This window comes from Ambystoma mexicanum, chromosome 6p (assembly GCF_040938575.1).
Source record: "Ambystoma mexicanum isolate Mex_15411 chromosome 6p, UKY_AmexF1_1, whole genome shotgun sequence".
In the NCBI taxonomy this organism is placed as follows: domain Eukaryota; kingdom Metazoa; phylum Chordata; class Amphibia; order Caudata; family Ambystomatidae; genus Ambystoma; species Ambystoma mexicanum.
The window spans coordinates 1,155,555,525-1,155,583,070 of record NC_090935.1 but is presented as its reverse complement, the minus strand read 5'-3'; the positions used below and the strand labels follow the sequence as shown (position 1 = coordinate 1,155,583,070).

General features: G+C 44.3%; 1 protein-coding gene across 5 annotated transcripts in view; it reads left to right on the top strand.

The window, feature by feature from the left end:
* The window catches only part of APBA1 (amyloid beta precursor protein binding family A member 1), a 1,040,959-nt gene that overhangs the window by 792,619 nt on the left and 220,794 nt on the right, over positions 1–27,546 (top strand). For all 5 annotated transcript variants that reach the window (XM_069625788.1, XM_069625787.1, XM_069625786.1 and 2 more), the window contains one exon: positions 9,883–9,922. In XM_069625788.1, the coding sequence (XP_069481889.1) occupies positions 9,883–9,922 (40 nt within the window). The remainder of the gene's footprint in view (positions 1–9,882; positions 9,923–27,546) is intronic.

Below are 27,546 nucleotides of genomic sequence, written 5' to 3'. Positions count from 1 at the left end.
ATCTCGCTTTTGGACCCAGGCCAGTTATTAGGTCGTAAAACTGTACTTTAAAGATGTACATGGGAAGCAAGGAAAAAAGTGGAAATATGCCTGCAGTGTCATATAGTCCTGGAAACTGCGAGCAGCGCACACAATTAAACATTTACCAGTGAAGCATGCCTGCCTGCATACTGCATTCAAGAAATCATGCAATATGAGAACTAGCTCAAATCTCAAGACGTGTGTGTGGGGCATCTCACTGTGACGAATCAACTTCTGGGGCACCAAGTGTCCAGGGATGAATATCGGTTTCAAAACCATCAATCAGCCCCACATCTCTAGTACACCAGAAGGGATCCAAACAGATTGGTAACACAAGTAAATTATAAACCTCCTTGTCCTATTTTTGGTAACGTGGATGGAACGGCAGGCTTATCTCCGCAAGGTTGTGGATCGTTTGTTAGTTGCAACACAGCGAAAGTACAATTATTACCCAATGATAAAAGGGACTGTCCAGTCAAGGTTGTATACAAATATCTACTTTATTATTACAACAGACAGTTCTAGCACACTACAAAATACAACCCACCCTGTAAAGGAACACAAAGGACAGACAGTTTCACGAAGGAACGAGATGCACTCTGGATACTGACAGGACGGTCGTCGATAAAGCAATCAGTCTTAACTGTTCAAGGTTATTTGGTTTCAGCACCAAGGGAATAAGGGGTCGTACAAGTCACTAGGGACCTTCGGAGAAGGAACAGGGGGACAGAACCACAATGTACCTGGTGCGTGAGATGATCTTGATGCTCGACCGCATCAAGTCGTTTCCAGGATACTGTGCAGCTCCTGTGACAGAATTAGAGATGGGAAACAGCTGCGGGTATCAGGCGGCAGGCAGTACGGCAAGTGAGGAAAGACGGCTGCTGGCTGGCCTACTATTTTGAATCAACTAGGATTCTGTTAACAAACAATAATTACCTGGATAGTGAAACCAAAAATGAAAGGCTGAGTCTCACTAACCTGTTTAGATGACCTTGGCAATGAGTATAGTGAGAAGTCCCCTGAAAATGCTGCCCCCTCTCTACTTGGATGACAAGAAGAGGGAGGAGTACTCTCAGGGAAACCCTCTGGGACAGAGAACCCTGCACTGGAACAGGAATGGAGCTTCAGAGGTAGGATGATCTTCAGATCTTGGAGCCGAAATTGATATGGAGCCGTCCACTATCTTCCTGCTGGATTGGAGGATGGTTGATGAACAGCCCCACTCACTAAAAGTAAGTGAGAAGAAAGAGAGAGAGAGGGTTAAAGCAGTAAAGATTAAACAGATGGAAGGCAAGATTCTACTTTATAAGCCTCGTACCCAAAAGGAAGTGTAATATTCAGCAGTAGGTTGAGAATGAGCAGGCTCTAAGACCCTGAGGGATTCCGCTGTCTGTTAGAATGAGAAAGGACTCTGATAGTTAGGAGACAATAGGACTGATATTGATTCTGATCAAAGAAAAAGAAAATATCCAAAATGTCACCCACAGGAGGAACTTGACTCAGGTTGAGGAATGAAAAGGCTCTGCCTGAACGGCGGATTGGCGGCTGGATGAACCCACTCGCTGTCGGAAGGTAAGACAGATTATTACGGGGAACAGTATCCGGACAACCAAAAGAATTAATATAGGAGCTCCTACCTGGAGATAGCGAGTGCTTTAAGGAAGCGGTGTTTCTGTCGGGGAGGGACTCGAACAAGGTCAGCAAGGGGTGGTTCTTGGATAAGGAAGGAGCGGGAGTTAGCGAAAGGTCCGATATTAGAATCTGGATGAAGCTTAGAGAGTGATGAGATGTGTGCATCCGTTCTAAATCAAGAAAGGAATCTGTTAGCAGATAGTTTCACACGAAAGGAAGATTTCCCAAGGAATCGTAAACTTACAAAGCATCTGACCGAGGAGTAGCGACGCATCGAGGTGCTGCTACGCGACCCCCATATGGGGTCACGTGATTTTTTTCCGACATCCGGAACGTACGTGGAAAGGCTGCACCTACGGTTTCAGAACGGTAGGAGAATGCCACGGCCATTTTAGGGGGGTAGTTGATAGTAGTGAATTACGATATCGGTTGTGGTGCCACAAAGACCATTTTCGGTAGCAGGATGTAACACCTACACAGCAGATCTGGGTCAATAATCGTTGTCTCTGTGCTGTTTGGAGGATCTGGAATGCTGGTCGAGGCATCTCGGATGGCTTTTTGTGACTACAGCGTGACAACAGTCAGTGGTGCAGCCAGTCGCGGGTCGAGGCTCGACTGCCTCAAAAATGTCCTTAAAAGATGGACGCTGGTCGATGCTTGTTGTGGCACACCTCGTAGCTTCTGCACAGGGCTTGTGTCTTCCTTTAAGGCGTACAGCCCAAAGCTGAGGAGAGTGCTTGCAGGCAACAGCCTTGTCCTTTGTTCAGAGACTCTCTGGCACTTCCCACCTAAGAAGCTTGAAAGCAGAACCTAGCAGGGCATGCTGTGTACTGGCTGGGTGCCGGTTCTGGAGCTGCTGAATGGGTCTTTGGAGTCTGGTATCTACCGCTGTTCCCTGGGAGATGTTTAGGGGAGGGATCTTGCTTTCTTCTTGGAAATCCTGCCTTCCTTCACTGGCGGAAGCTGTATGGCAGACTGTAGCTTCAGCCAGGGTCCAAATGAGCCCTTCTTCTTACTACTTTCAAAGTCGTTGGATGATCTGCTAAGTGAGGGGCTCAGCCCTCTTTTAAAGCCAAATGGGCCCCAGTGATTGGTGCAGGTTAGGTCTACCTTAATGAACCAATCCTGGGTCCCCACCAACAATCTTCTGTTATGCGTGAGGTCATAACCAGAGTGCTTTGCAACAGAAAAGGTAAGGGGTGACAACATGTACTACTAAGTCCCACCCATCTTCCTGTCTTTTGTGGATCAAAGTGTCTCTCTGGTTAATTGAGCTCTCTGCGACTCTTGATCAAAGCGCATGTCTCCTTTGAAGTTTGTGGAGCGAACAGACTTCTGTCTCCATCAAATCATATACTTTTTCCCTCTGAAAGGGGGTCTCTCGGCAGGAAAGGCCTATTGTAACAGTTGTCCCAGACATGCCATTCACTGCCCTTCAGATAGAGGGGTGGGAGATAGCTTCAAGTTGACACATTGCATATCAAAGCGGTGTTGGGCTTTCTGCGCCCTTTTGGCAGTTCTGCGAACAAGCCCCTTCTGCAGTCTTGCTTTAATGAAGTCCTCAGTATGCGCTGCCAGCAGCCGAACTTAGACAATAGAGAGGGCAGATTCATTGAGATGCTTTGATGTACCTGTGGCTGTCGCATTCCAGCTGAACATGACAAGGAGGACTGCGCCTGTAGGCTGTGTCCCTTTGAGTACAATGACTGTGTTTGTTGTGCGGTGAGCAGATGAAAGTGTGTTCGGATAAGCCCCACACATTTTCTGAGGTTGATCTCCCTTCATTCATTTTTATATTAAAAAAGCACAGGCGAGCGCACACATCTCGTGAGGATGGTCGAATTCCTGACACTCACCTAGATGACACGTTGAGGAATGACAGACAAAATTAGATGTGAGTGCTGTTGCCAGCCTTAACCACACAAACGTATTGCTTCATCGTCCAACATACCATAGACGATAAAGAAACAACAGAGTCTGGCTGTCGTTAAGACATGCACTTGCTAACACGGATGGCCTATGTCAACTCTACCAGCCTTTCAAAGGTGACCATTACTTCACCAAACTCTGCTTTAGCCCTACTAGCCTTTCAGGGGTACCAGCATGGCATGTGACTGAATTTCCGAGCCCCACAGACCGTTCAGAGGTTCGCATAAGCAGTGCTGCAGATAAGATTTTGAAGTAACAGTATTTTACTACCTATTTTTTAAAGCTGGGAGTAAAGTGAGCTTTTAGGGAGTAAACAAGTAAGTCCCATTTCAAATGAGAGTACTTTATCAAGGATTAAAAATATAAAAGAAATGTTTCTCTGATCAATATTTATTTGCACCTAGTTATTTATGAACATTAAAAGATCCATGTTTACCTCTTCATTTCATTCAATATTAGAAGTTTTTTCCTTTGGTACTACGTGTACTACTGGTCCAAACATATCCACAGAGCTGTGTGTGTGAAATCAGGAGGGCAGGCAACTTATGTGTCTGTTTAATTTTTGTGTTGGGGGGCCTTTTTGCTCGCTATTGTTAGCTTTTGGGAGTATTTGCCACATGAGTCAAAATTCTTAGCAGTAGCTTTCTCAGCTATTCCAGTCTCAGTATACAATGTTCGTGTTCCTTTAACACTGTTTTAGCAGGCAATGAGCCCGTTATCCCCTCTAAGTTCTCTTACTTTTGACAACTATTCAATGTTTGTATCTCTTTCGCACCATTTCCACTGGGCCGTAAGATTGTTAGCTTCTCTTACGTTCCCATGCTTTTGGCGGCTATTCCAGGACCAAGCCACAGTATTGGATTGTGCTTTATTTTAAAATGGGGACAAACTGGACACAGCTATTATTTGTCTGTCGAGTGTCAGCTTTGGGATGAAAGGCTTATAAAACCCACCTGACTTGTAACATACTCTTCCCTAGTTCTCCTCACCACCTGCCAGGGGCATCAGCCTAACAAGAAATGCACAGTTGATGAGTGCAACTCTCAAGGGCTCAAGTTGTCTTAGCTTAGTTGTTTGGGCGAGCTGCGGTTGGAGCGGTGAACTGAGTAGTTGCTATTTTTCACTGATGAAACCAGTTTCTGGTTTCATAATATTACAAGTCCATCTTTCACATTAAGGTCCAGAGTTATATACGTAAGTGATAAATCAACATTTCATTTTAACGCTGACCTATTCACTGTTTCAATAAAAACATGAAAGAGCAAATAAGTCAAATTTGACAATTACACTAAAAAACAATACAAAATCTGAGGCAACACAATATGTGTTAAAGTCACGAGTGTGAGTGGGCCCCACTAGGTACAGTGTAATTCAACTTCACAACCATCATTTTGATTATCAGAAGTCTAAACGTGGGGTGCATACCCTATAAAGAATGCAGGGCATTGAAAATAGTGGAGCAGCTGTGGACCTGGGCTTGGAAAGCCTACGGTGAGGGTTGCACACCCTTACTCTAGCGTATACGCTAGGTTATCATTCAAAAGAAAAGGAGAGCGTGTCTTTAAGAGAGACCATACAATGGTTGAGGCAAAAACACTCTGGATCTGATTCACAGAAGCGGATTATAATGGCAAACCCCCACTGGAAAACGCTCTGTGAATAAGGGCCAAACTATTTATATCAGACCAGAATGACCACCAAGTGATCGCCTGTGCCATTTAGCTAGGGTGCCTATGCACTTCAGACAACATGGCCTGAAATAAGAAGCTGTGCTCAGAGTGCACGGATCTTTTAGCTGGCACTCTGGATCATGCTAGCACGATGGTCTAGTACACTGAGCACAGTGGCTCATTGCAGGCCCCCTGAGTGCGCTCCTAGCTTTTCAGCCTAGCTTTTCAGCATGATCCAGTGCGGTAACTTAAGCAACAAGACACTTTGAGAGGTTTTGAAACCCTGAGCATTGTTGTTTGTGTCAGTTCTTTGGAATGCGCTCCCCTCTTTTGAAATGAGTATTTTCCGGATTCAGACCTCGTATCTGATCTTAGAGGCACAGACTGCTCACACCAACTTCTCAAGATATTAGCCCTGAAGAAGGACAACTTGTTTGAAGTGCATAGGCACTCTAGCTAACTGGCAAAGGCGATCACTTGGTGGTCATTCTTGTCTGATATAAATACAGTGTTTTTGCCTCAACCATTCTATGGTGTCTTTTCTTTTTTTTTAATAATGAAACAATTAGAGAAAGACGCTCTCACCTTTTCTTTTGAAGACGCTCTGCTCACCGTACAGCTGTAACACCATAGGTGTTCATATTGTATGGCTGTACAGGGATCAGAGGCCAAGTTGAAAAGCAATAATTCTGCTATATAGAAACGTCAGTAGGTAGAATGCAGAAAATAATAGTAGCCTACCACCAAGATCATGTACGGGGAAGTAATATTTCCACATGTGTCTTGCTTTCCACATCAGGGATGCCATCAAGGCTTTGCTTTGGTCTCTGGCAGCCACGAAATGTTGTAAACGAGTTGCACAAAGATTTCCACGCATTGGAAACTGCTCTGCCCATTACTTGATTGGGGATTCCACTGCAATGTGGCACGATGTGTGCTGCCCGCTGCTTAAGAGTACATTATACATTTCTGTGGGAACCCTTTGTAGGGATCTGACCAAGATTGGCTCCCCTAGTGAAACTGTAATATTGCAGACAGATGCTCTGATCCCTGCACTCGCTGCTAGCCAGGTGGATGACGCATCCCTCCTCTTCCTAGGTAAGAGTGAGCGGAACAGCCGCAATTTGCCAGACAGAGGCATTGGCAAGTCTTGGGCCATTTCTGCCTGCTTCCTCAGTGTTGCCCTTGGAATAAAATTGGGCATTTGGGCATACGAAATTTCCTTTTTGCCCTACATTTTAGATTGTTGCCCAAATGTTGCCATTTAAAGGTACTTTTTAGCCCCACAAATGGTCAAAATGTTGGGCAAAAAATGAAATTAACTTTTTTGTGAATTGTGGAAAACAGACGCTCCTGGAGAAGCGAAATTGAGGGCAAATTTTGCTGATTCCATCTCGCTGGCACTGATTACGCATATCTCCGATCGTAGATAGCATTTACGTAGGATTGAACATTTCTGAGGGCACTAGAACATCACAAGACAACTATTTGGGGACCCTACTTAATACAACAGGTGTCGGGCACAGCCTACATAGTCCAAGTAACTAAATACCCTTTGTAAGTGATGTGGCTTAACCGACCCAAACAAGTTTTTGCTCTATTAAACAATACATCGGGCACGAAGGTCAGAAAAATCTATGAAAAAAGGTGCTAAGTAGTCAAAACTTCACTAAAATAGAAATATTGAAATTAAAAACACAATTAAAATGAAGGTCACTGTAGTAGTCCTGCAGATAGGTGTCTTTGATGATAGAAGCATGAACTTTGGCACACTTTTAGACTGTACCATATTGAATATGTTTCGCTATATGGTCATCTCAGATTTTCCATGTAAAAATAAACCTGGCAGCCATTTGTAAGTAGGGCTACCAATTGCAGGTGTGGTTCCTACATTTTTGGAGAATTGTGTATATTTTAGTGTTTGTGAATTAGACAGTAGAAGTGTAATACATCCTATTGGTAGATGATAGAAAATTAACTTTAAGTTTTATATCATAACATAGGATTTTCTTTTCAATGATTAGGTATTGTAGGGGAACATTACAATCATTATTTTGGGGATTTTAGGGTGGTGCCCCCTGCCAGTCTATGGGCCCAGATCAGCAGGCCACTCAGACGAAGTTGTCCCTTCAAGCAGGCTTCTCCTAATCGTTGGCTCCATTGTTTTAGCCAATCCCTTTTCTCAGTCCCAACCTCTATTTGACCATCTTGGTTTGGGAAAATTCAGATTCTGTTCTCCTGGTTCTCTTTCTTGTCCTACTCTCAGAAATTAGCAGTCTTGGCTTGGCCAACAAGAGTGCTGCTTTCCTGTTTCACCCTTTATAACCCTGCTCATTTAAACGCCTCTCTATCTCTGGAATGCCATCCTATCACTGTCAAGTCAAGTATGAAGAACAATGATGTATTACATTGGTAGGTCTGCTTCCCTGTTAGACTAATGGGCTTAATGTTTCCACCTCCTCCACACATTTGCTGCCAGTGATTGTTCCCTCCAAGTATTGTGTACTTCTCATGAGTGAGGATTGGCCCATGGCCTGAGGCCTGTGGCTCGAGGCTCACCAATGTTCTCACTGCCTTTTTGGACTCAGGTGGTGTTAAGATGGTGGCCCACAGACCCGGAGCTCAAGCTTTCCGACATCCCTGTTAGCCTGGTATTTGCCAGTTGCAGCTTCATGGAGTGCGAGTGTGTTCAGTGTGTTTGATTTCACTATCTGCCTTAAGATTTCTGTTTACAGGCCGCGAGATGCATGCTGGAGCAATATACATCTGGTGTGCGCGATCTGTCACACCCACTTCGTGAAAGGACTTGTGGCTATGGGCCGGGGAATGTGTAAAATTACCCTCTATTGCTGTACATGTAACACACTTTACCTGGGGCCTGTTTTTATCAAGTTGGTCCCTGGGCTCCGGAACTAAAAGAGCAGTCCCCTTCTACCGATTCATGAAGCACACAATCCCCATAATGGTTTGACATCTTTATACCACTCCATGCACTGACTGCACCTCTGACTCTAATATTGGCCATACCTGTGTTGATGCCTCCCCGTTTATTCTCCCCTTTGCATTCAATGGAGAGCTCCAACCCATTTGAAAAATGGTTTTCTCCCTACCTGCCCTTCGCCTCAACTTGTCTCTGGCTCCAATAGTGCCAGAGACAAGTTGCCGGGTGTTGGGCCCGCTGAAGGGCTTCTTGTTCCCGTGGAGCACCGCCTCGCGCGCTCTTGAAGCCTCATTTACAAGAGCGGCACAGGGTTTATCCTCCATTCACGGACAGGACAGATGAAACATGCAAGAGAGTCATGTGTGCCAATGGTGATCCCTCCCTGCACCACCACAGATACTGTTCTACCAACTCTTGCGGACTTTGGGACACCCCTGAACATGTGACCTTGTCACATAACCTAGTATAACAAGCTAATATATCATAACATATCCCAGCACCTTAGCATAATAATGGATAGCATCAGAAACTTACCAGAGCAAAGCTCTTCAGAACATAACCAGCATACCTTATGGTAAAACATTATAACCACATAGCAGCACATGGAATACTGTGGCATGGCAAGCATAACAGCATAATGCATAGATATTTAGGCTCACCCGGAACAAGCATAATGCAACTTGTGCAAGCCCCGCCACTTCCTTTTAAAGGTTTTTTTAAAACTGGGACAGTCGTGGAGAAAAAAATGCCTGAATACAGAGGGCTCTCTACCCCCTAGACTTCTGCTTCATTCCTCCCCTCAAGCAATGGGTCTCCCCCTTCCTCTGGAGGTGCTACGCTCTATCTACAGGGAACATGTTTCTTAGACCCTTTTTTATTGTCTTTTTGTTAAGGTGCCTTTTGCAAAAAATAGATTTTCTCATTAGCACCTTGGAAAGATTATGGTCTGTTTTTTTTTTTCTTAAGGAGAAACTATGAAGTAGCGTAATTTCTATTAGTTTTCTTATAACAGCAGTACTGTGCTTAATCAGTCCCCATTGCTTGCACTGTTCCTGAATTCTTTGGAAATCCAGAGAATAATGAAATGAGGTTTCTATTGACGCCTTTTACCGAAGACAGCCAATCACATGGCAGGACTTTAGTTTTATTGTTTTCCGCGGCCATTACTTAACAGTGCCTTCTTCATCGAAATTCTGAATTATGTGTGAACGCTGCGCTGCAAAGTATGTACGTGTCATACATGACTGACGAGTGGCCTAGAAGGGACTTTCGATAGTTGCATGTACTGTATGGCAAAACAATCCATGCACACAAGTTCTTTTGGTGCTACTGCTTCTGCATATGACATGTTCGCATGTCTTTATGCACTGCCTATTGTCATAGATGGCTTTTGAAAGAGGGATGCAAAGAATTGGGCAGCTTAGTTCCAAGTAGCATGCCACCAGCTTACGGCCTCCGGCCTCCTTACCTTCGCTAGAAAGTGTCATGCGTTTCGATTTGACCATTTGTGGGCCATTAGAAATCAAAGTTAGTTGGAGTGGTAGGAACCCCATAACCGGTCAGCTATGTGATTTTTGGTCTCCTAGAATGTCCTTACATGTAACTGTTGGAAATGCTTGTGCATTGTTGTTACTTCTATTCCTAAGATCCACGAATTAATTTCTAGTCTTTATTTCTTCATTGCAGTCAAGAAAAACCCTGGCTTCGTTCCCAACCTATGTGGAAGGTAAGACAAGGGAATATACTCAAACATATGTACCCTCCTGACCAAGGGAGCAGATTGTTTTTTTTTGTATTAAAACAGAGGGCCCTGTTTGAATTTTCTATTTGTTTATTTACTTGTGTTCTTTTTACCTATGTCAATTTGTATTCATGGAAGGTGTTTCATTATTGTTTTTTTTGAAAGAAATTGTTGTTTGCTTAAATCAAGATGGAAACACATTTTCTCTGGTCAACAGACAAGTAGCTCAGCCCAATTTCATTTTGCGCTCCCAATGATATTATTATTTTTAATCTTCTCAGGATTTAATGTGTGTGATCAGATGTTCCCTGGGGTCCCATCATTTATCCTACAAGCAATACGCTCTGTTGCCAGCAACTGTCTCAGAAATGTGACAAGTATCTCCCTTTGGAAATGAGAAAGGCGTTATGTTTATTGAAATCCCATTATCTAATCTACTCTCCTATTACCTGCTCCCGGGAATCTGTCCGGCTCAGCACTTCGTTCATTTTTTCAAGATGCGCTGGCATTAAAACCTTATGCATGAAAAATGTCCTCTAAATTCTCAAAAAATAACATTTCTCTCAAACAACCTTTTGGGGCATGCAGTTAACGGCCTAGGAAAGCCAGGGCTTAGTACCACATTATATATTTTTGGTAGGTTCAAACAAGTGCTGCGATAGAGAGCAATATTTATAATGGTGTTCTTTCAGATTCTCTCAGAAACCTTGGTAAATGCAGTATTTGAGTTTATGGTTCTTTACAGTTAAGATGATACCTATAAGCCATTGTAAATCTGAAAATGCAATTGCTAATAACTTTAGATTTGGTGGATGGATTTGGCTGATATTTTCCAAACAAAATGTTTGTCACGGGCCCCCCAGTCTGGAAATGCGTAAAAAAATGAAAATGTTATTAAGAAAGCAAAACAAAAAACACAGTTTTTGGCCTACTCCCATTCATTTTCCCTTATACAAATAGTCCAATTGTGGGTAAGTTGAAGCACAAAAACCACTAGGCAGATTGGGACCAAATAAGAAACGTATCCACGTACTGGACCTAGAGGGTGGTCTAACACCCAAATCTTCCTTTAGTTATGATTGTACCACATTGTGATTCAGGTGATTTTATTCTTCAGTGATTTGTTGAAAAACCAATATTTGGTACTGTATTATTGCCTTTTCGTCATAAAAGACTGTCCTCTAAGTGAAACACTTCGTAACTTTATTCGGTTTCTATAGAGGGCAGATTTTCTTTAAAAACCCACGGTTCCCTGATTGGTATTGTAATGTTCATAACATGCAACCATGGTGTATGTAGGTGGGTGTAGATAATAGGTTGTGGACCAGAGTTCTAATGAAGATTATTTTCAATCCTCATGCGTGAAGTGTCATTTATTTTGTCCCTTGAACCTCAATGCAAACAGAGTTCCTAAAACTTGATCCATCCTATATTCTGTGGAAAGGTCAAACTGTGGTCTGGCGTGGAAGTTTCAGTCCAATTTTGTCTCACAAATACAGTGTAGAGATGAGCCGACCGGTTTCAGTGGTATGGAGACCACTTTCATCAGGGCTTGAACAGCTGGTAGTAAGTAGTACGCTGTTGTTGGTATTTTAAATTGCAGCTTGATCTGGCTATGTATTTAAGAGGACCTGCTTGTAGAGGATACAAAGCGGGTGGGGAGGAGAAAAACGAGGAGCAGTCATAAATGGGTGAAAAGGGCAAGAAACATCCCAAGGGACTCTACTTTGGAACAACATACGGAACAAGAGAGTCCCAATGACCACATCACAGCCGTTTTCACCTACTCTCCTCTGATAAATAAACTAAAAAAGGAAGTACTCGGACTCTGGCCCATTCTGAACGTGGGCGAGTCCAACTTACCAATACCGAGGTTTGCTATCAAAAGAGGGAAGAATCTACAAGATTCCTTAATTCACACATACAAAGAACCTGTGAATCAGACACAACATATTCTTTGGAATCAAGAAAAACCAAAAGGGCATAGCCCATGTGGAACATGCAGCTCCTGTGAAAGCACTACGAAAACAAAAATGATTGATATAGGTTTGAAGTATCCTTGGACACAACAGGATCTAACAAATTGCAACACGAAGAACGCGATCTATGTAATAACCTGCCCATGTGGCCTACGGTACATGGGAATGACTGCCCTATGCGAACCAGATGGGCAGAGCATCGATCATGTATCAGGACAAAAAAAGTGTCAGCACCAATGGTTGAACATTTCATCAAAAAGAACCATGGCCCCCAGGATTTTATGTGGTCTATCATCGAAAGAGTCAACATCCCAACAAGGGGTGGGAACATGCATGATCTATTATACAAGCGAGAACAACAATGGATATTTAGATTGAAAACGGACACCAGTGGTCTCAATGAACCAACATCCTGGCAGACCCTGGCAACCCTATGAAAAGATCTTTGCGCATACATCACTGTGACAACCAGCTATGCCCTTTTTGCTCCCTTTCTTCCTCCATCTTTCCTCCTTCTTCTCCTTCCATTTCTTTTCCCCTCTCCCTCCATCCTCTCCTTTCCCGCCCCAGTTTTTCCCTTTTCACCACTTGGACTTCTATGCCTACTGTGTGTCGACCTTACCTCTCGGGCATCTAGATGTGCCACATGTCACCTGATGCCCCGCCACCACCACAGTCCCACCGACACTGTGGCCGTGGATGAAGTAGCACAGAAGCTAAGTCGACCCCCTGTGAGTACAACTGGGTACATGCCCTTAAAATATGATGTTATTATGTTATGGGATCCATTTCCAGACACATACAAGTGGCACTATGGAATGCTCGAATCCCGGTACTTAGAACACCTAGAGCGATTCGACATTTATCGTAGTACAGCGACTATCCCCATTTTCTCAACATACAAACTAAGGCCCTGTGCCCCCATTTTGAACCATCTGCACTACTTTGTCTACTGATCTATACCAATATAGGTCCCCCCCATCCCTCTTATGACCATGTGATAAAAACAATCAGAAGAGGTCTCATCCGTTTGCATATAGATAGACCCCTTGCGATATCACTGCTGAACTATATATATATATATATATTACCAGACTCTCCTTACTTTGGTTCCACAACCACCACTTTTACCGCCTCATTCACGCCGCTTTGAAACCCTTTCACAAAAAGTAGCACAAACTACATCTACCATCAGCCTCTGGCTTGTGTGACATTGTTCCATGTATCCACAACCTATTATCTACACCCACCTACATACACCATGGTCGCATGGAATGAACATTACGATACCAACCAGGGAACTGTGTGTTTTAAAAGAAAATCTGCCCTCTATAGAAACCGTATAAAGTTTCTAAGTGTTTCACTTAGAAGACAGTCTTTTATGACAAAAAGGCAATAATACATAACCAAATATTGGTTTTTCAACAAATCACTGAAGAATAAAATCCCTGTGGAATAGCCTCCCTGCCTTTCTAAAACATGAAGAGAACCACCTCTGGTTCCTGAAACTCCTCAAGACCTTCCTCTTTTCTTCTGAATTTGCCCCTTTTCTCCCCTGCTGATCTGTTCTCTCTCTCGGCATTGTGCACCTGTTCCCCCTCTGTCCTCCGGGCCCAGGTACCTGCCACCCTCCTGCACTGCCTTTTGGGCCACCCCTTGCAATGGTGTCTGTATTTGTCCCCATACAGTCCCCTTCCCATCCTTCTTATGCACTTATATGTTATACCCTGTCGGCTATACCCAGCACTTGCCACTTGCTGGCTGCACTACCACTGTTAATCGCCTTTATTTATATTATGTATTATTATTTGTCTGTTTGCTCCTCTTTTCCGTACTTTCCATCTCTCCCCCTTCCATGCACTTTTCCCCTTTTTTTCCCCTTTCCCATGCACTTGCGCGTTCTTAATGCCACTGGGCCTACTAAAATCGTTGTTTTGTTCTCCCCTGGTCCCCTTCCTTGCCTCATTGCACTCTGAAACACTTGTGTACGAGTGCGATATAAATAAAATTTCAATATCAATATCAAGCAAGTGCACTTTAACTATGCACCCCCTGTTGCGCAGCGTATGACCACAATGATGACATCACAGATTACATCACTTGTGACATCACTAATTACATCACACATGACATCACTGATGACATTACTAATGACAACATACGAGATATCACTGATGGGATCAATAATTACATCCAGTGGTGATAGTGCGCAGTACAAAGGTCCTTTAACATTAACATATATTGCATTATTGATTATATAAGTTAGAATATCTTTTGTTCATCTCTTGATAAATATTTTATTACACTTCACAATAAAAACATAACCTGGAGCAATACACTGATAGAGAAGAATCATATGATTACGTGTGGAGCATTCATTTGTATTGCTTATCAAATTATACAAATAAAATAAAAATATGTAACGTTATACAAATGGTTTGTATTTCATGTATTAGTAAGCAACTACAATACGTAATTGCAGGGAAAGTACCTAAATCAGCTAAATCTATTTCCGGTATTTCAAACATAATATAATAAGTATATGTAGTAGTAAAAAAAATAAGAATAGATAAGAGTAGAAATATGTTTAATGGTAAGTGAAATGAAAATCGTAAATCTACACATTCAAATGTACAATTCTCCTTACTGTAATAACAAGTTTTATTTTAAAAAATCACATATAATAGAAAGTAGGTTCCCATGTGCATTGTATTAGTATAGAATCTAATAATTCAAAGTTTGGTTAATATAAAAAAAAGAAATCAGTTACTTGTCCTACATAATTACATTTATAGAAAAGAAATTAACATTTGAAAGTAAATATTTAATTATAGATATGGCAATTGTATTCCTAATATTTTTAGTCCTTTCTTTTGCAAATACATTATGAATTCTTATTCCAATATAACAAATTACCTTCCAAAGTATGTAATGCTTATCTAGTATTCTTCATTGTAATAGTCTCTGTATGCACTTCTAAGTGTGCACTGTACACTACATTTAAAAAAGGGCAGAATACAATGTACTGTGTAAATGTGTAATATTTACATGTATATTATGTAACAAAACAGAGCTGTCCTATTTCAAAATGTAATTAATCAAATCAATGATGTCATTAGTGATGCCATCAGTGATGTAATGTGTGATGCAATTAGTGGCCATCGCTAGTGGGCCCCATAGAAAGCTATTAGTGCAACATGTCCAGTGGCCATGGCCAAAGGCTATGGCTAGTGGGCCGCAAAGAGACCTACTGGTGCAATATAGACAGTGGCCAATGCCAAAGGCTGTGGCCACTGGCCATAGATAAAGCCGATGGATAGTGGTTATGGCCAAAGGCTATGGCTAGCGAGCCCCAAATAAACATATCGGTGCAACATGTACAGTGGGCAAGGCCAAAGGTTGTGGCCACTGGCCATGGCCAAAGGCCATGTCTAGTGGGACCCCAAGAAACCTGTTGAACCAACATGGTATTGTATTGTTTATTTGCAAAGCGCCTATACACAAAGCAAGTGTTTCAAAACGCTCAAGGAGGGAGGGAACAAAGGGAAAAAACAGTCATTCAGAGCCCTCGAATTTCTGAGCGATGTACGTCTGCACGGGCAGAGTGGGTGCATGGAACAAGTGCATATAATACAATTAATAATGTAGATAACAGCCAATAGGTCTGACAACGATTCTGCAGTTTTTCCAAGTGCATTGAGGTGCCACCATGCAAGGAGGGGAGACAAGGGAAAAACAGACAATCTTTAAGGTATGGTGCATTCAGATCGTGCAAGTGCGCAGACAGGTGCAGGAGAGGGGAGTATAGGGGACAAGTGCAGGGGGTGGAGGAGGGGACCAAGTACACCCAGTCAGTCAGAAGCTGGGGTAAGTGCTGAGAGATGCCACTCTCATGGGTCATCGACCAAGTGCAGTAACGATCAGGCAAGTGTGAGAGGACTGGCGGGGTTGCCAGGGACCTGTCAGACTCTGAGATACACCAGGCGGCCAGTCAGCAGGCTATGCAGACAAGGAGGGAGAAAGGGATAGAGCGGAGAGAAAGGTTAGCAGGGTACAGGGAGAGAGAAGGAAGAGGAGAAGAGGAATGTCTTAAGGGGTTTCTTGAACTTAAGGAGATCTTAAGGAGATCAGGCTCAACACGGAGTGCAGCAGAGAGGCTATTCCATAGGGAGGCCCCTGAAGAGGATAAAGATCTCCCTTCAAATTTCTGCTTTCTCACTCGCAGAAGGTTGGAGGTAGAGCAGAGGGCTCGGGAAAGACAGTATTTTGGTAGGCAACGTTGCAGATAGTTAGGTCCCAAGCACCAAAAAGCCTTGCGGACAATGCAGAGGGTCTTGAACTGGATTCTTGCAGCCATGGGGAGCCAGTGGAGGGATTTCAGCACTGGAGCGATGCAGTCCCTGGGCTTGGGGCCAAGGATAAGTCTTGTGGTTCTGTTCTGGATGAGTTGCAGATGGCGCAGAGCAGAGGCAGGGAGATTGAGAAAGAGGCTGTTGCAGTAGTCCAGCCTTGAGAGAACCAGGGCTCTGGAGACAGTGAGCCGCTGCGGGAAGGTGAGAAAAGGAAGAGTACCTCTGAGGAGGTGTAGCTGGTAGTTGGACTTTTTAGAGATGTCCGAAATGTGAGTAAAGAAGGAGAGAGTGGAGTAGAAGATGACCCCAATATTTTTAGCCTCACAGGTGGATGTGGACGCAGGGCCAGGGGTGGTCGGCCAGAGTGAGAGTGGAAAAGCAGGAGCAGGAGTCCCAATGCGAACAATCTCAGTCTTACTGGCGTGGAGGCAAAGGTCGTTTGTCCACAATTCAGTCATGGTGAGCTGCAGACAGTCAGATATGAGCGAGGTAGAGGAGGTGGCTGAGAGTAGCCTGTCATCCGCCTAACACTGGAAGTTGGAGATGAAAGTGGCAATCACGCGTGCAAGGGCAGGCATGTAGACATTGAAGAACCAGGGGGATAGGTTAAAACCCTGGTGAATGCCACAGGTGGAAAGAGTGATAGTAGAGAAAAAAGATCCAAGTTCCACCTGGGGTGGGCGGTCGGAAAGGAAGGAGGTTAACCATGCCAGAGCCTGACCTGTGATTCCCAGGGTGTCATGCAGATGTGCGATTAGGATGTTGTGGTTTACTGTGTCAAAAGCAGAGGAGAGGTCAAGAAGAATGAGCACAGAGGGAGTGTTGGTGTCGAGATTTGAGAGCAGGTCTTCTCTGGTGTTGAGAAGAGCAGCATAACATACGCCATTCTAGCATATTTTAAAGCCAATATTGGTCGGTAATTCATAGTCTCAGGAGGATAGCCCAGGGGCAACACGCTCACCTTGGAAGCAAGACGTCACGGAGCACCACAGGTTAGATCCCCGGGTCCGCCCTTCGAAACCTCTGGGTATTAAGCGTGTTATAAATAACTTATCATATCATAGGGTCACTTTTGTCCCCCTTCTTAAATATTGGAATTGCCACCGATCACTTCGAGGAAGGGGGCGTAGGTCCATGTGACGTATTAATGGTCATTGAAAAGGCTAAACACATAGGTAGCTGTCTTCTTTTGAATTTGAAAGGCATATTTGTGTCAGATGGAATGAGAGGTATGCACGGTATAAGAACAGTATTTAAGTTCCATCGATTAATCGGGCCTCCATGATGTGTCTTTGTAGATGTGTAATTTCATCCTTGTTCCATTGCAGAGTCCCTGTATTGGCATAACATTGCGTAGTAGCATAACTACGGCACCTGCTTTCACTTTTAGCTTGTGCGGAGGCATTCGTCCAACAGCGTTTAGCTCTTTAGAGACTGAAATTTTGAGCCGATAATTAACTGTTCGTTGACACTGAAACTGCCATGCCCTGTGTGAACAGAAGTGTGGGTGGAAAGAAGTAACTTGAAATTATTCCGAATGTTTGCGATAATGGACTGTGAAGGTGACCGCGGAGAACCATGCTCATTCTGTTTGTCAAAATGATAGCTGTTGTTGAATTGGAAGGGCACACAGAGGTGCACTTTGCAATTTGGACAGCAGAGGGCAACCTAACACTGATAAATTGCATCAGCGGAGTACGGAATCATACCCAAGTGTTTTATATATATATATCAATGTCTGATGTCATCAGTGATGTAATCTCTGCTGTCATCATTGTGACCATATGCTGCGCAAAAGGGGGTGAGTAGTTAAGGTCGCTTTGACTGAATTGTCTGCCGAAGTACGAGCGTTTTGTTGTATTACATTTTCACCTTGTCTCTTTACCTAAGGGTTTTTCACTGAATATGTGTGTAAATGTGATTTACTACCTGTGGCAAAGTTGGATTTTCTGTGGGGAGATGTTGTTTTAGAAAACCAAAACCGTTTTAACACACAATTTTTAGGAAAAGTTTTGTGAGCCTCCTTCAAAGGGGGACATATTAAGTAATGGGAGGGTAAGGTCGCAAATCATGTGTTTCCCATGTAATTTCTCTATGACCAGTTCTTGCCTTCACCCACACCTCATACTGCGGGACAGATATTTTTTAAACATCCGTGATGACCTCTGGTTTGTGATCTTTTTGTAGTTTGGTAGAAATCCACACGGCAGTTTGTCTGAAATCTGTCCAAAAGTGACTAAAAACCTGCAAGGAATAGCTGGGTTCATCCGAACTGTTCACTGAACCAGAGGGCCGAATTCACGGTCCTGATTGGCCAGATGCTGTTCATAAACCAGCAGAATATCTGTGAATTTAAGTAAGGGGTGACGACATTCCACGTTGAACAGCCAATCTGATTGCTTTGGGAGCCTGGATTTCTTTGCAAATGTCCATCATTATTTGCTGACATTTTTTGGGGGTCTGCACACCCCCATGCTGCAGAATCTCTTACAATTGTCATATTGCAGTCTTTTGGGTCACCCCCAACCTTAGGCAAGGTCAGAGGTTTCACCTTGCAGTGTAATATGCCCTGAAAACATCACAAAAGGAGTAACCACCTCGGGTGGATTGTCTGGACCTGGGGTTGCCAAAGAAACTTGCCCCAATCAAATACAAGCATAGCCCAAATACATTTGAAAGTCCCGATTTTCTGTGGCAACCAGTAGAATGGAAGAAGTAGTGAGCAGTGTGTCAGTGGCTGTGGTTTGGTTGCTTTATGCTGTGTAGCTGGTCAATTTCTGGCATTTTGTTGCTTTGGACTGCAACTATAATGTCCTTTCAACTATGTCTTTTCACTGAGTTTTTTTAGGTAAACGTAGCCATACAATCTTTTTAACCTACGTTTTTTCACAAATATTTTACAGGCTTGGTGTTTGTGACTCTGTAGTTGTGGTTAAGTTGAAATCCTCATAGGACAAGCGCTTTTTTGTAATGTGTATAACTTTGGCGCTGCTCTGCGGATGCTCACAACGTTTTAAAGGAATGTATAGCAAACTCTGAATTTCTTTAGAACGTTTTGTGAGGCTCCGTCAAGGGTGGATTTCAAAAGTGTTCGGGGTTCCAGTAACGCACTTTACCACGCAGTTTCTCAAAGGCAAACGTTTGATGTAATTTTCTGCCCAAAACGCGGGACGAGTGGGTATCTGGTCCTCAACATGGGCTTTCACAGCTTAGGTGTGTTTTTAAATCTGGTCAAAAGTTGGCAGAATCTCTTTAGTGATATCAGAGTTCTCCCCCTGGACTATCTGCAAACACACATACTCTAATACTCTACTTTCAGCAAGTTAATTGCACTATGTGTCTGCGGTCCCTGCCCAAGCCGGACCGATACACTAAAAGCAAACCCGATTGGCTGTCCGTAGACCAACCCATCTAATTGGTTGGTGGAAGCAAACATTTTTTGAGAGGCTGTCGTTGTGGCCAGTCGACCTTTGATGAGGGCCTCAGATATCCACACTGCAAATTCTTTTGAAAAGGACATCTGGTAGCAAGGACCATGTGGCAGGGGTACAATACACCCCCAAAAATTCAAGAAGGCAGTTTAAGTTGCCTATTGATGCAGGAGAGCCCCGGGTACCTTGAAAACACAATGCAACTTTCTACAGCTTTAATTCCAGGTCATAAGTTTCTTATTCATGTTCTTGAGAGCTCATGAAAGTAGCAGTTTTCTTCTTCTGAAAAGGCCAAGGGCAATTCCTTCCTTGCAACCCTTTCTGGTCTTGCCGCCTTTCTCCTCAGTTAAACTGCCTTCTCTGAAGTGCTGCTTCCTCGTGTGTTTTCATTTGCTCAGAGTGTGCTTTAGTGCGCTGCCTTTTATCCATATGGGGAAGTGTGATGGAAGTCAGGTGTGTGTAATTATCAGTAATTGCCTGACTCTGCCTGACTTTTGTGTTGGGACATATCAGGTATGCGACTCGGGTGTTAGTCCGTTTTCTCTCACAGTGAGCTGTCCGTGAAACAGTGTTCGTGTCAGGAAAAGGAGGGTGGGGGGTTGAGTTCCTAGGTATCCTACCTGGTAGGATGGGGAAAAGGTTTTACAGGAAAGGGGATTCAGCATCTCACCCTTCGGTGTCCCACTTCGACTCCCTGAAGACCCCTCATCCAGGTGATCTTCACACACTGTTTCACCCCCAGGAACTGGATCCAATAGCGATGGCCGGATCCTGGCCACCTGGATGACAGATTCTCGGGGACTGGCGAGTGAGGCACCTTCAGGTTTCTCACATATTGCACCTAGAAGACGGTAGGGCAACCTATCACGCTTAGAAGATGCTTTATGATAGCTTGTTTATGATGCTTAGAAGACCTATTATGGCAACCCAGCTAGTGCGCCTAGAGGACTCTCTCACACAGACAACCTGATCAAGCAGTGGCATCAACAGCAAAACTCCATTCAAGCCTCAAGGTAAGGACTGACAGACTGGTTTGCCACCTGCTCCAACGGCAATACAGACACTCCATTCGCTTGAGAAGTGATCCCATATTCAAGCCTGCATCTCTGGGGCCACCAACAACACGGTTGAATTGCTCCAAATGTGCAAGGAACTTGCCAATCTTACTGCAAACTCCACTTCCCCTCTGCCATCCCAGGCCCTTTGCTCTGCACTGGCCTCCCACTTCACAACCTAAACCAGGACATCCTGTCTTCACTCTCCTCTGCTCCCCTCTTCTCCCTCCTCCGTCACCCACTCTCAGGCCTCCTGTGGCCCCTTTATCCCCTTCCCTCCTACTCTCCTCCATCTCGCCCATAGCACTGGATGAGGTCTATAAACAAGTCCTCTCTATGAAAGTCTCCTCCAAACAGGTGCTCCCCTGCTCCTCCAGAACTATCAAGGACAACATTTCCTCCCTTGCCCAAGCCTTGGCTGATTTCTGCAATGATGCCTTTGCCACCAGCTCCTTCCCACTACCCCTCAAACACTCGCTTGTGCACCCTCTCCTTAAAAAGCCTTCTGTCGACCCTTCCTGCCCGGCTAACTACTGCCCTATCTCCGTTACCGCTTCCTGGGCAAACTCTTGGAGAAGTTGGTCATCTCCCAACTGATCCACCACACTGAATCTGTTGGTTGTCTCCACAACCACCAGTCTATCTTCAGAGCAGCCAGAAGCGCAGAAATTGCTTTCCTGAATACACGTGAAGACTTGCTCTGAAATCATGATTCCAACTCTTCCTCCATTCTCATCCGTCTCGATCTTTCCTCTGCCTTTGATATGGTCAATCATGCCACCCTGATAAATCGGCTCTGTGATACCCTTGCCATCACGGACATGGCACTGGACTGGTTGACCTCTTTCCTATCTGACTGACCTTCCCAGGTTCAAATGGGCCTTTTCCTCTCCTCCACCACACTCTCCACCTGCAGCGTCCCCCAGGGCTCTATCCTCTCGCTGCGGCTCTTCAACATCTACCTTCCCCCTCTGGCCCACCTGATGTCCACCTTCTCTCCTAGTGTTATGCGGACGACACACAGCTCTCCTTCAAGCTTCCCTCCACCACCTCCTCCTCCTCCTCTTCTTCCTCTCTCATTCCTGACTGACTGACTGCTATTCAAGCATGGTGCGCTGCGAACGATATCTGCCTTAATACCAGTAAGACTGAGATCCTTCTCATTGGGACCCCAACGCCCTCCTTCTCTCCTACTCTGGCCACCCTCCATGGGTGCCCTCCCCTCCCCCTCTTGTGAGGCTAAAAACCTTGGCGTCATCTTCTACTCCACTCTCTTCTTGCCAAGAAGGCCCACTATCAGCTCCACCTCCTCTGGGGCATTCTCCCTTTCCTCACCTTCCCCCAAAAACTCAGTGTCTCCAGAGCTCTGGTCCTCTCCAGGCTGGACTACTGCAACAGCCTCTTCCTCAATCTGCCTTTATCCCCCCTTCACCCCCTTCAACTAATCCAGAATAGGACATTGAGACTTATCCTCAGCCTTAAGCCTAGGGACCGCATCTCTCTAGCCCTATAATCTTTCCACCGGCTCCCAGTGGCTGCGAGGATCAAATTCAAGACCCTGTGCATCATCCACAAGGCTTTCTGGGGCCTAGGACTTCGCTACACCAACTCTCGCTCCCTAAATACCTCCCTGCTATAGCCCTTCGGTCATCTAGGCCTCCCTGCCCATCTCAGGCTTGAGCCAGATCTCCTTAACTTCACAAGACCCTCCTTTTCTCTTCCTACTTCCCTCTCCCCTCCCATGCTAATAGCCCCGCTCTGCCGCATTGACTGGCTACCTGGTCCCTTCTGAGTCTTACAGGGCACCAGGCCCTCTTTACCCAGTGTACCCCAGCCCTCGCTGATCCCCCACCACCAACCTACACTTTCCCTACCCGGGCCCCTTTCCCTGACTAGCCTGACAGGGTGTGCGTCCCTACCGAGCCTGGTCCACCCCCATCCTCACACTTAGGATGTGGTCCACACTCCTGCATCCCCTGGCACTTGACCACCTGTCCTTCCCTTAGCACTTGCCTCGCCCCAGAGGCCCTCTTCCTCCTCCTCCCCTCCTCCTCCCCCCTGCACTGGATGCTGCCACTATTCCCTGCACTTCCCTCCCACCCTAGCATTACCCCTTCCTCCTCAAGCAGCACTTCCCCACTCCCCTCCCCCTGCACTTCTTGTTACTGCACTTGCACAAGCCAAATAACACAAGGTCTAGTAGGACCATTATTGTTGTTTTCTTCCCTGTCCCCCGCTCCCTTTTTTGTCTTGTGGCACCTTGAAACACCTTTGATGTATAGGTGCCCATAAATAACCAATAAATAAATTAAGGTTAAATGCACAGACTACCCAGCCCACTGTTCACAATTCTTAGCTAGGAGTATTTCACATGCTAAAACCAGGTGCATTCATGAGTACAAAAGCTATATATATATATATATATATTCATGTACCATGTTTTCTGCTGTGGCCCGTTTGTAATTCTCATACACGTATAGCAAGGTAGATCTCCATCACTTCCCCCAGCTATTTAATAAATCATAGTTATCAAATAACCGACACGGCTACATATTAGATTATTTATCATTCTGAATTTTTAACATAATAGAGCAAACTAAGGATATCTGTATACTGTTTGGAAGGAACTAATGAGCCTTTTGATATTCAAAGATGGCGCCCTCACATACATCTTTAAGATGGCACCTCTAATATAAGGACCCGTAATAGTCCGCTTTCTATGTTGACTAAAACCCATACATACACAGAAGGTCATGGAATGCACATTGTTCTTCGACAACCAAGAGGGTTGCTAGGGAGACGGGGAAACCCACCACAGAGCGTACGAGGAGCGCATCCACCTGTTTGGAATACGCGCTGCCCCTGCAAACAGCACAGAGAGGAATGAGCGCACACTAGTTCACTAGCCTGGATCTCCACAGTAACACTCTGGAGGTAAGCAATAGATAGGGAGGGCATTTTTGCTCTTATACCTAACACAGTTTTAGATGGTCTTTAGTTGCAAACCTCCCTTTTTCATTCATTATTTTCCATACAGATAATCACAGAAGATCCTGTGTTTGCAACAGCCTTTTCAATTAAAATGTCTGGAACGCCACATTTTGAAAGCATATGAATTACAGCCCTTTACTTTCTTTAAACCTCTCAACTCGAGAGGTAAGCCTGTTAACCATTTACAGCCACATCTTCCCACTTAGCAGTACACTTTCTCAGCACTTTCTAAATCAAGTTATTTATGCATGCTTCCTCATAATGCATGCTGCCTCGGACCGACAGTTTAGTCCATCACGTATCCTGAAGATTTAAGAGTATGCACAGCATCTCAGGTATTGAGATAACGTTAGTTACAGATACATATCCCATTGTTTATCCAGGTGTTTCACACTCAGGAGAGGAGCATTTTCTCGAACTTGATGTGTGAGGAATTGGAACATACCTGATTACCATTTCCAGGGGAAGAAACGGCTTCATTTATTTTCCATTGAAGGTACGCCTACTCTAAACGCCCAATGCTGTTTAATGTTTTTCACAGCAGCATTGAATGGTTGTTTTAAAACAATATTATTTGTCACTGATTGGTTTGGAGACGTGTATTGAGTACACCATTACACATTGGCCACAGTAGGAGCTTCTGAACCTAGAATGACTTTTACTAGCATGTCAGAATTTCTTTTGGATTGTGCCTAGAATGATATATCAACAGATATTCGATTAATAACAGCTAATTGGAAATGTTATGTAATGCTGAATACACCTATGTATACTCATGATGTTCATGTAAAGAACAGGATTGAAACTCTTTCCGTTTATTTATTTTTTCCAGTTCAAACCCTTTGCCTCAAAAAGAAGGGATGCTTATCCCGAAACGTGTCAGCCACTTTATTTGAATTGTATACATGGATTACCAATGTTTATCAATATACTTTGTTGACAGCTAATTTGGTTTCTGCATTTTAAGTTCAAATGGTGAATTAATTGTGATTCTAATTAAAACTCATTTGGTTTTTACTAAATGAATGATCATTTTTGTTAGTCATAAACTTATGCATTATTGACCAATAGCAATTTGTATAATTAACTTCGATGAACCATGTGATGATGGATTTAAAATAGAGTGCAGGGGACGGGAGGGCTCCTACCTTTGGATTCTCTTTTCTTTTATTACATTATCATGAGATTTGCCACAATGTGATGAACAACGTCATTGTGTACACTAATGAAGAGACATGCACCGCATGACTTCAAAGATGAGTACCGCTAATGTCAGCTAGAATGCTGATAGTGTAGAAAGTTTAGGAACAAAGAACTGCTGAAGTTTTTTCATGAACTGCTGAACTTTAGGAACAATGAACGTAGAACTACAGCAAAACTACGGCACGAAGAGCCATGTGGCGAGGTAAGCATTTCAGTGCGCTTAAAAAAGCAAATCGAAAAATATATATTTTATACTTTTTACATTGTCTACACCATGGAATCTACCCACATGCCACATTTCAGATGTGTAGTATGTTGGGAAGCATGCTGAACATTTCGAACAGACCCACACACACAGCCGAGCATTGCAGACCGCAGAAATTAGAAACATTTATATTTTATACTTTTTACATCGTCTACACCATGGAACCTTCCCACATGCCAAATCTCAGATGTGTAGCATTTCGGAAAAGTATGCTGAACATTTCGAACAGACACACACACACACACACACAAATATGCACAAATGTCCCTTTATATATATATAGAGACATCTACTACTAGCCATTACCGTATGTCTCTTGCAAATATACATAATATGGGACGTTACATGTAATGCTTGACACAGGATAGATCGCATTGATCCTCCCTCACCCATTTAATACATGCATTATTCATCATAGTCCCAATAGACAGGGCCAGCTGATGACACGAGAACATTCAGAGAAAAAAAACACTATCCATTGTAGTTACTGTAACATACGTGTTTGGCTCTGACCAATGGGAGAGCCAAAACTGACAAACATGTAGAATTGCACCCCAGTGAGAAATCAACCCTCCTGACACCAATAATGTTGCACCAGAGAAGTGTGAAAAATGGCTCATGGGAAGGGAAATGCCCTTATGGCAATTATAGGATAGTATAATCTTTTCAATTACAAACCTCTACACCAGCATAACCCAGGAATAAAATAGCTACTATAAACCTGGGAGGGACAGAGGTATAGTACTTGCCTCCATGTCTTTAATAGAATCTAAACCCCCCACTCACGATAGTGAGGGAGGATTAGCCATTCTGTGTCAAGACCGGAGGCTTCCTATTCTGCAAGTTTAAAGCTCTTCACGAATTGTGAATAAACGATATGTTACACCACCAAATTGCATCCGTTACTCCTCTGATACTAAACTATGTTCATACTGACAAGCTAATGTTAACACCACTGCATGCCATAACCCAGCTGGCAGAAACAAATTGGGATGAAGTATTGATATGATATAAACAGAAAATGTGACCGTATGTCCCAGAGGATTGCTACTAGGCCCCTAGGGGGATGTTGTTACGCTCACCTGGACCCCACAGGGGTGTCGATCGGACCCGGACAGCTGCGGTCTCCATCAACGTGATGCGTAGTGCAGAGATGACTGTCTGGACTGGCCCACCTAGTCTTGTCTGCTGGACCCGAAGAAGTATTTTCCTGCAAGTGGAGACAGGGATTAGCCACCTGTGGGTTTTAGTGATGGCCTCCCAACTGTTCTCGCTCTCCCCCACTAATCACCTCCGATATCCCCTTAGTAACCTCACCTTATGTTTGTAAAAGATGAGCTCTCCATCCTGCGTGTCTTGCAGGGGCGCGTAGATACCAGTTACTTCACTGGTTTGAAGGCATTGGGAGAGTTCCGGTAAGCATTGACTCTGAAGTCCCAGGCGGGATTGGTAAGTATCAAGTTCAAAGAGTTCAATGTGCCCGATGTTCACTCTTGTCCCCTTCCTTCCTTAAGTTGCAACTGGGTTCGTGAGAAGAAGGCCTCGTAGCTGCTGCGTTCAGGTAAGAGTCTGTGTTACCCAACGCTGTCCGGTAACTATTGCATGCGTTAACGTGTTTTTCTCCATCTTTACAGATGCAGCATATGAAGATATGGAGAATAATACCGCCGGTGGTAAATCAGGTAAGTCTATGGTGGTAAGAGGTATTTGTTGATTCCCTTGGCTCACCTTGTTATTCTTGTGCCCCTAGGTGCCGGAGTACGGCGAAGAAATGATGGAGACAGTGCCGGATCGAAAGATGCTGTGAGAACTGGTGAGTATGGTGCCGTGCTGGAGCTGGCGAAGCGACGCGTGCAGGACTGATGTACTTTCCAGGTCGGGAGATGAAATGGATCCGGAATCAGGTGAGGAATTTGAAATAAGTTCTTTTTCTAACCTTGTCCTTTTCTTCCTCTTTATTCTAGGAGCTCCGGTATCGGGGCGGGCGTGGCAGAAGACTGGATGCTGGCTGAAGGCACGCGGGCTTGGCAGAAGACTGGATGCTGGCTGCAGGCACGGTGAGAGTCACGCTGCTGGATGCAGAATAACACGAAGCATGTGCTGATGTTCGGGCATGGTTTAAATAGCCTTCAAAGTAGTCCCAGGAAAGAAGTTCCCCAGGAACACACCCGAGTAGAAAATAGTCCCATCCAGGCCTCACGTTGGCTTGGATTTATTTGCAGCATGGTCTGCATGAGGTAAGTAATGTCTATGAGCCTGTTGCCTATGGCGCCAGGACCGAACCCAGACAGCCCCTAGCTGGGGCTGCTGGGTTTTTTGTAAATGTCTGGATG